The sequence below is a fragment of the Megalobrama amblycephala genome, linkage group LG12, assembly GCF_018812025.1.
Source record: "Megalobrama amblycephala isolate DHTTF-2021 linkage group LG12, ASM1881202v1, whole genome shotgun sequence".
Classification (NCBI taxonomy): domain Eukaryota; kingdom Metazoa; phylum Chordata; class Actinopteri; order Cypriniformes; family Xenocyprididae; genus Megalobrama; species Megalobrama amblycephala.
Genome location: NC_063055.1, coordinates 38,758,150 through 38,766,865, shown reverse-complemented (window position 1 = coordinate 38,766,865; position 8,716 = coordinate 38,758,150). Strand labels below are relative to the sequence as shown.

Below are 8,716 nucleotides of genomic sequence, written 5' to 3'. Positions count from 1 at the left end.
ATTAATATTGAACCACTGCACTCACATGAACTGATTTAAATATGTTTTTAGTACATTAATGGATCTTGAGAGAGGAAATGTCATTGCTGGCTATGCAGGCCTCACTGAGCCATCGGATTTCATCAAAAAATATCTTAATTTGTGTTCTGAAGATGAAGGAAGGTCTTACGGGTGTGGAATGACATGAGGGTGAGTAATAAATGACATTATTTTCATTTTTGGGTGAACTAACTCTTTAAATATAGGTTTTATTGTATTAGGCAAAAAAGGCATTAAAAAAACCTGAAAAGCTCACAGGAAATAAAGCATGCACTAATTATGTAATAAGCTATTATTTTACTAGTGATTATTAACTATTTTGTTGGTTCTCCCTTGTTTTTGATCACAGCAGCCATTCTCCTGGGAATCGACTCACTTTGTGCAGTTTAGGTAGATTCCAGATTTCTTTAATGGAATCTACCTGAATAAACCATGCAAAATCTCCTAAATGATTTAGTCTATGACACCATGGATTTAATATTTCTAGTGAAATGATGTATGTATGAAACAGCAGCCTGAGTAAAAACTGCTTTCAGAAGTTTTTATTTTTATATCTATTTTTAAGCTGTAGCCAGAACTTGTAATTGAAAAGTGAAGATTTCTTTCCCTCCAAATCTTATCTTCCCAGCAGCCACAGCACATTTTCAATTTTGTGCCCTCGGAGTCAAGAGATGAAGCTGGCTTCAGACATGAAGGTGGTGGAGTTGTGCGCTTTATTTTGTGTGGTGAACAAAAAAAAAATCATTCTGCTTTGGCTTATGCTCAGCTGATCATATGATCACAAATACATCTACTAACATCATATTTTAGTGTTGTGTAACTAACAGTCTTCAAACTGAATATTTTCATCCATCTGCTTGACTGTAATAGTTGAGGTATTCATCACAGTACAACTTCAACACGTTCATCGATCCACTCGCATTGCACTGAGCAGAGGGTTTCAGAGGTATGGTTTTCAAACCAAACTGTGCCTTCATGTCTCATCTGTAAATATTGTAAATGTATATCGATGTATTCAGGTTTTGTGTGTCTACAGATAAATTAAGAGTCTACACACCCATGTTACCACAGCTGTTTTTTGTGATGTAAAAAATTAAACAATGATAAAGCAAGTGACACTAAAAAAAAAAGATATGAATAAAAACGTAAAATATCTCAAATGCATAAGTCTGCACACCCTTTAAACTGCATTTGTGCATTGGGGTCAATATGAACCCGATCAACTTTTACTTTACTTTTAAGAAAAGAAAAAATGTTTCCTTCATTTCAGTAAGATTTTATGATCTTTATGATCACACACACACACACACACACACACACACACACACACACACACACACACACACACACACACACACACACACACACACATTTTATTTATAATTCACTGCAATTTATGTTACCATGTTTACATTACAGTATAAAATTATTCCCTTTGAATGGATGATAATAAAATTGAAAGACTAACGCTTGTGAAGGTGTTCAGTTTCATCTAATTGCTTTGATGGTGTCTGATGTTTTAGATTCAGAATATATTTCTGAATCTAAAAACAATATTACAATATTACTGTAGAAATGCAGCATATTTCTGTCTTATTCAGTTTTGTATTATGCTATTGTTCTGAAGTTTTGAAAACTGTATATAAGCATGTGCAATTGGCCTGTTAATACACTGAGTTTTGGTGTTTGTTGTGTTGAAGTGAGTAAAGAATTAATGTAATTTGAAAGATTTAGTCACTGAATGCCTTTTGTGCCAAAGCAATGATAAATGATCCACAGTTTATCCCACAGAGATTTCTGTTGTGCTCACTGTGTGAAGAGTTTAGAAAAAAGTTCACAAAATGTTTCACAAAAGTTATGATGAGCCACATCCAGTAAAATGAATGGCTCTCTATGGCCCCCTGCTGGTCAAAACAATTTCTTTCTTAATTCTTTTAGGTTAATCTCTAACCAGCAGATGGCAGAATTCTACACCTAACACCAGATCAATATCCAGAAACAGCTTATATTGTATATTTAATTTAGATAATCATTTAAGTGATTTTTTCATAAAAATGTAATATTTCACATGCAAGCTAATGGTGTAGTTGAGGAATTTTGTGGTAAATAGGTACAAAAGTACTTCATATCTCCCAAAACACAACATTAATGTATAGATGAGAAGTAAACAAAAATAATTTATGTATTATTTGTATTATTAAAAATGTGTGTGTGTGTATATATATATATATATATATATATATATATATATATATATAAATACACACAGGGTTAATAACTGAGTAGGTCTCTGTGTTCAGAATAAAACATCAGACTCTCGTCTCTCAAGAACTAATCATCAAGCTCATGTGAAATAATGCACATCTTTTTCACCTGAAGTGATTAACTCCAATTAAATCTCAGCTGCTCTTGTAAGATATTTCTGACACCATCTTGGTTTCTGCTTCTACAAGAGCCACAAAGAGCTTATGAAGCATCGACAAGATCTCAGATCAAGTATTGCTCAGATCAATGTGACTAAAGATTGGACAAAAGTATGTTAGCAACTGATAAAAACTGTAAGATTAACATGAGATTTTTTACAGTCTATGTGTAGAGCTCAGTCAGACCGATCAAACAATTCAAACTCTAAAGTTCCTGTTTTAATCATTGATTGATTGATTCTGACATAGAGAATAAATTAATTTAGTCAAAAGCACTTTATAAAATACAGTAGAAAGCTATTAAAGGTCACATTGGGATAATAGAGATCACAATAATAAAATCTATAAATATATAATTGATGGATCAGCACACAGCTAGAGATGAGTGACACCTCATTTTATAAATGTGCAAAATTAATCAGTCGGCAGTGTAATTATACAGTTACCATGGGAACCGCTGATCTCTATCTTTAAAATGAATGTGATGCTCTGAAGAAACACTTCATTAAACTCTTGAGTCATTTAAAAACATTCAAAATTACGGATCTGGAAAAAAAACCCTGTAATACTAAGCCTTTGAAACAGAATCATTCTGTGAAAATGTAAAATAACTCTTAATAATGAGTTTTATCTGCTCGTGTCTGTTCTGTTTGTGTGTTTATTAAAAATGAGTGAAGTAGTGTCACTTCCCTCTCTATACTCTCTCTCTCTCTCTCTTTCTATCAGAGGAAGTGGGCAGTTTATTTTAAAGGTGCTTCCAGGAAACATTCAAACTCATCTGAACACTTCAGAAGAGCTTCAGAAGAACTGAATCTACTGAGAAGATCATTTAATAAGAGAGAAGGATGAGGATCATCTTGACTTTCGCTCTGCTGATGATTCCTGGTAAGAATCAAGTTCTGATCCAACAATCATATCAGAAGAACTAGAACAGAGATTAAAGAGTGACCAAAAGTCTTTAGGTGCGTCTCAGTTTGGGTACTTATGCACTATACGCCATTTTGTAGAATAAGTAGTTATGAAATAAAATAATGACAAATGTTTTTTTGAAACAAAAAAGCTTGTTGAATTGTACTAAGGCTTGTATTTTTGTGTTCTGAAATTCAACATGGTCGTATATTTAAACAATGAATATTTCACTTTAAAATATTTCACACATATTTTCATTATTAAAAATACATGCAACATCGGTGTTCACGTTTCTAACTTAAACAGCATTTTAAGAGAATGACTTACAGTCACAAAACCAACTGTAAAGTTCATGTATGTCAAGTATCATTCATACCTTTTAGATGTTTGATATTTAATAAATAAACTGTCAAATCTTGTGTAACTTTAATAAGGGTTAACCTTTATTTAATTTGTACAGTGAAGATTATATGCAGTGTTATTTTACATTTGATTACTTTAATCAGTTTCTGTACCTGAAAAACACTGATTATTTCATTTGTGTCTTTTTTCTATTGTATTTATTTGTGCTATTGCTTATAGTTTAAAGTCCCCCTGTGGTCAAATATTTTATCCCTTAAAACTCATCTTTGATCACCAAAATTACATATAAAAAAAAAAAAAAAAAAAAAAAAATCAAGTGAAAAAAAATTTCTTCATGCCTTGAAATAGCTTGTAAACCCTTGTCTCATGTAATATGAACGGATCTATGAATATGCAAATTAGCTCCGACTCCACTCGCTCAGCCGTTTTCCTCCGTGAACATGCTAATGGATGTTTGACAGTTTCGTTGCTTTTAGTTTTCAGATTTAAAAAAACATTCAGGTGAAATCCTGTAGGCGCCCTTGTCTTTCTGTACATGAAACAAATGCACATCCTTGAATGAGCGTGGATTTCCAGCGTATTTACTTGATCTTATCAGGTATAATTTATAATGGACTGAATAAAGCTTTCTCAGAACTTGACGTGCGATAACACACTTGCTGAATATGCACATGAATCACAGTCACACGCTCAGAGCGATATTGTTTTAGCTATGTTTTACAGTATTAAAGTATTTCGAAGGACAAAAACATGAACTTTATTGGCTTTACTTCAAGTCAGCTGTCACTTTGTCGCGAGCCACTATGCGCTCACACACTTGGCACAGCCCTTGCGACGTTTCTGTCATTAATTCATATGAATTAATATGATTAGCCTTTTGCTTGACTACGTTATCAAACAGCTAATAATGTGTTGCTAATGTTACACACAGTTCCTGTTCTTCATCTCTGACAGAGTCAGACAGCTGCCTTCTAACAATCAGTATCCTTATACAAACGCTTTGAACGACTCAGGACATAGTGGAGTTCATCATAACATCGTAATAGAATCGCTATATTGATAAATCTACACAATTTTTCATATCGACAGAAAATATATCAGGATAACCTGGCTTCTGTCGAGACTTTCCTGCTTCAGAGCACTCATAGTTGGGTCATTCTACAGAAACGTCCACTTTTCTGTCCCAAGACTTTACAGAAATATTACACTTGAAAAACACTTAAGGATTACAATTTTTTATATACTTTAATATGAAACAATATGTTATTTGAACAATTAAACCTTCTTGAGCATCAATGTGGCAATATTTGTTTTTTAATTAATTATAAAAATTCCAAGCGCCACAGAAGTGCTCGTCCCCACAGTCATGTACTGTCACAGACACGTCAGGTTCCAACATCACCCAATCACAAAGCACGCTGTCTCCAGAGTACTGATCACCGCCACCTGCACCTCATCACTCCACTCATCAACAGCACTATAAAGCACACACTCACACAGCACTCTATGTCCGGTCTCGTTCGCATATACTTCCTGTTATGCTTACCTCAAGGACTCCTCTTCGTATACTCACCTGTCTCCAGCGTGTCTCCTTCCCTCTGTGTGCCTCCTTCCCTCTGTGTGCCTCGTCTGTTGTGTGGGTGTGTTTCCGTCAGCTCCAAAGTTCTCCAACGATCTCCAATAGGGATGCACGATATTGGATTTTGGCCGATATTCGATATGCCGATATTTTCAAAATAATTTTGGCCGATGCCGATACCGATATATATACAAATTTTTCGCCTGATATATTTAAACTTTAATTTTACTGAAGAGAAATCCATGTATCTCTTCTGTACTGATTCTACCATAAATGTATTATTTTACAAATGTAGACAGACATTCACACCTGAAAAACAGGTCAATTATTTCACTTGGAGAATAAATGATATGCCAGTGCAACATTTTATTTTTAAGTTTAGACTTTGAAACTTCAGCCCTTAAAAGTAAAATAAATACAAATAAATTTTCAAATATTTTTTTACATCTTTTCCTACTGGAACAGGTCTACCAAATGCTCCCCCAACATAGTGGTTAACATGACATTGTACTGAAACTTACAGAAAACACTTCAAGTGCACAAAACAAGCAGCTGTAGTCCAGACCTCCACTTCAGTCCTGAGGACCCACTTTAAAGTATAATCAAACTTAAAACCAAGCTCCACATATTATCTTGTGAGCCACAAAAAATAAAATAAAAATACAAGGACATCTTATCCTTTACTTGAACTTGAGTGGTGCAAACCTTTTCAGTCCAACTAACTAGGGTGACAACTTCGGCTGACCGGTAGGCTTCTGTTCAGCTATTTTTTTAATACCAGAGGTAGGTTTTTCTTAAGAAAAATGAGCATCTCTGCCTTTTCACCGTCCATTCGATTTCTCTTTTCATCCATCACATCAGAGGCAACGCTAAAAAGCCGTTCACTGTCAACGCTTGTGCAAGGCGCACACAGGTACTTGCGTGCAGCAAGAGCGAGGGCAGGGAAACGGGCCTGGTTGCACTTCCAGTACTCCAATGGACTGTGGTTCCTGGGAATTGTGGGTTCGGCCAGGTATGAGATGACCTATGAAGTAACAGAATACCAAAATATTACTTACGGATATATATATTTTTTTTACTTTATGCTTTAGGCATTAACAGAGCTCTAACGTTTTTTTCCAGAAATCAAATGATTTATTAGTTGCACGTTTATTATTACTACCGTACACATAGCGAATTATGATAATAAATAGGCGATTATCTATGTTATGACATTGCAGAATAATAATAGTGAAAGTCGCATCATTAATTAGGATGCTTTCGGTCCAAAAGTGAAATATATATATTTTTTTAAATAATAACCTACATTTGTGCATGTTTTATGCTTACCTGTGACGCTGACGCGGTCTTGTCTTGCTCCTCAAACATGACATTCTCCTCCAGAATTTCGTCATACATATCCAGCAGTGATCCTGTTCGGGTCCTCTTCTCTGGGGGATCCTCTGTGCTGGCATCTGCACTGCCGCTCATGTCATCCAAAACTTTGAGCAACAGGTCGCGAGCACTCCTCTTTTTTTCCTCGTCAAAGTACCGGTCTTTGTAGCGGGCATCAAGCATGGTTGCAACAGAATAAAGTGCCTCACAATGCACACCGTTGAAGCGATGATTGACGGCTTCCAGCAGGGTAGTTTTGGTAGTCTGCACTCCTCTGTCCGTGTCACTCGGCCGGCCAAGCAGTCGTGTCAGTGCCACAACCGCGGGGATCACATCAGCAGCAGAAGCCTCTGCAGAACTTATATCTCTGGTCAGCTGCTCAAAGGGGGCGAGAAGTGTGATCATATTTTCTATAATTCCCCACTGATTTGCCGTCAAAGTTGCAGGAAGCTCGAAATCAGCGGCATAAGCACCTAGTGCCCTTTTCTGCTCGACCAAGCTTCGCATCATATAAAATGTCGAATTCCATCTGGTAGCGATATCTTGTTGAAGTCGTTTTACCGACATTCCGAGCTCTTTCTGTACATCCGCCAGTCGACTGTATGCCAGCTGGGAGTGTTTGAAATGTCCAATTATTCTCCTTCCCACGGCCACAACATCCGCCACGCTGCGCTGAGACAGGACACCGTCATTCACCGCCAGTTGCAGTGAGTGTGCCATGCACGGTAGACTTGTCACACCAAACTCCATCATAGCTTTAGCCATGTTACGGGCATTGTCACGTAGCACGACATGCACTCGTTCTCTTTCTATTTTCCATTTCCCAAACATACTTTCAAATGCGGACGCAATTGCAGCTGCTGTGTGAGAACCGGAGCATTCCTGTGAGTGTAGGACAGCTTTTTTAAGGGTGAAATCTTCATCTATCCACTGGGCAGTGAGGCTCAACATGCTTACAGGACTCACGCTTGATGTCCAAATGTCCGTGGTGAAGCTAATGTGACACGCGCCGGCAAGGAGCTTTTCAATTTGACTGGCGACAACACTCTGGAGTTCAGGTAAGGCCACGTCAGAAAAATAGCGCCGGCTAGGCATAGCATACCGCGGCTCTAGGTGCATCATTAGCCTCCTGAAGCCAACATCTTCCACCACGCTAAACGGCTGGTTATCAAGAGCAATAAATTCAATTATTTTGTCGTTAAGATCTTTTACCTTTGGGTGGTCGCTGTTGTATTTTCTAGCTTTGTCAAAGGACTGAAGTAGAGGCTGCTGATGGGTTTTTGCCGGCATTTTTTCCTTCTTACTTTTTAAAAAGTCTTGGTGCTGCTCAGGATGACGGCTCTTAAGATGTGTAATCATATTTGTAGTGTTGAAAGACTGTTGTTTTACGCCTCCTCGCATCACTTATGCTTTACAAATATTGCAAATAGCAACTTTGTTATCTGTTTGACAGATCTCGAAATGCCTCCACACAGCTGACATGTTGTAAGTTTAAGTTTTTGGCGCTCAGGCTACGTTCATGGTCGTCGCGCGCGCACATGAAACACGCCCCCCTATCGGTTTGGCTCATCGGCAGAAATATTCATATCGGCCGATGCCGATGATGGTCATTTTAAGCTTTTATCGGCCGATACCGATGTTGTGCCGATATTATCGTGCATCCCTAATCTCCAAGCTCCAATGTGTCTCTACCTGCAACAAGAAAGGACAGTAACTATTCCTCATATTACCCGTTCAACAGTATCTTCAACCAGTTCACTCACCTGTGTGTTATCCTCTGCTCTACTGTGGTCAATAAACCAACCATTACCTGTTACATCTGTGTCTGTCTCCTGTGTACCGTAACAGAAGACCGGACCAACACCGCAGACCCAGTATGAGCCAGCCTGACCCATTTCAGGAACTGGTGGATGCGCTTCGACGCACTTTTCCCATCAATCCACCACCGCCATCTCCAGTCACTGTCCCTTCACCTGCACCAGCGAACACCACCGCCAATGACAACAGTTCTCCTTCATTACCGCCGTAC

General features: G+C 37.7%; 1 protein-coding gene across 1 annotated transcript; it reads right to left on the bottom strand.

The window, feature by feature from the left end:
• Window positions 1–5,380: 5,380 nt before the first annotated feature.
• Window positions 5,381–8,485, bottom strand: LOC125280495 (zinc finger BED domain-containing protein 4-like). Its single transcript, XM_048211065.1, has 2 exons — window positions 6,643–8,485; window positions 5,381–6,337 (listed from the first exon to the last, which is right to left on the bottom strand). The coding sequence occupies exons 1-2, from the start codon at window positions 8,086–8,088 to the stop codon at window positions 6,077–6,079; spliced, it is 1,707 nt and encodes a 568-aa protein (XP_048067022.1). The 5' UTR covers window positions 8,089–8,485; the 3' UTR covers window positions 5,381–6,076.
• Between the last annotated feature and the right edge of the window lie 231 nt (window positions 8,486–8,716).

Excerpts from the sequence above, each read along its gene's own strand:
- LOC125280495 (XM_048211065.1), bottom strand. The coding sequence starts at position 8,088 with ATGCGAGGAGGCGTAAAACAACAGTCTTTCAACACTACAAATATGATT. Across the intron at positions 6,338-6,642 it reads AGACCGCGTCAGCGTCACAG|GTCATCTCATACCTGGCCGA; the intron begins GTAAGCATAAAA and ends GTTACTTCATAG.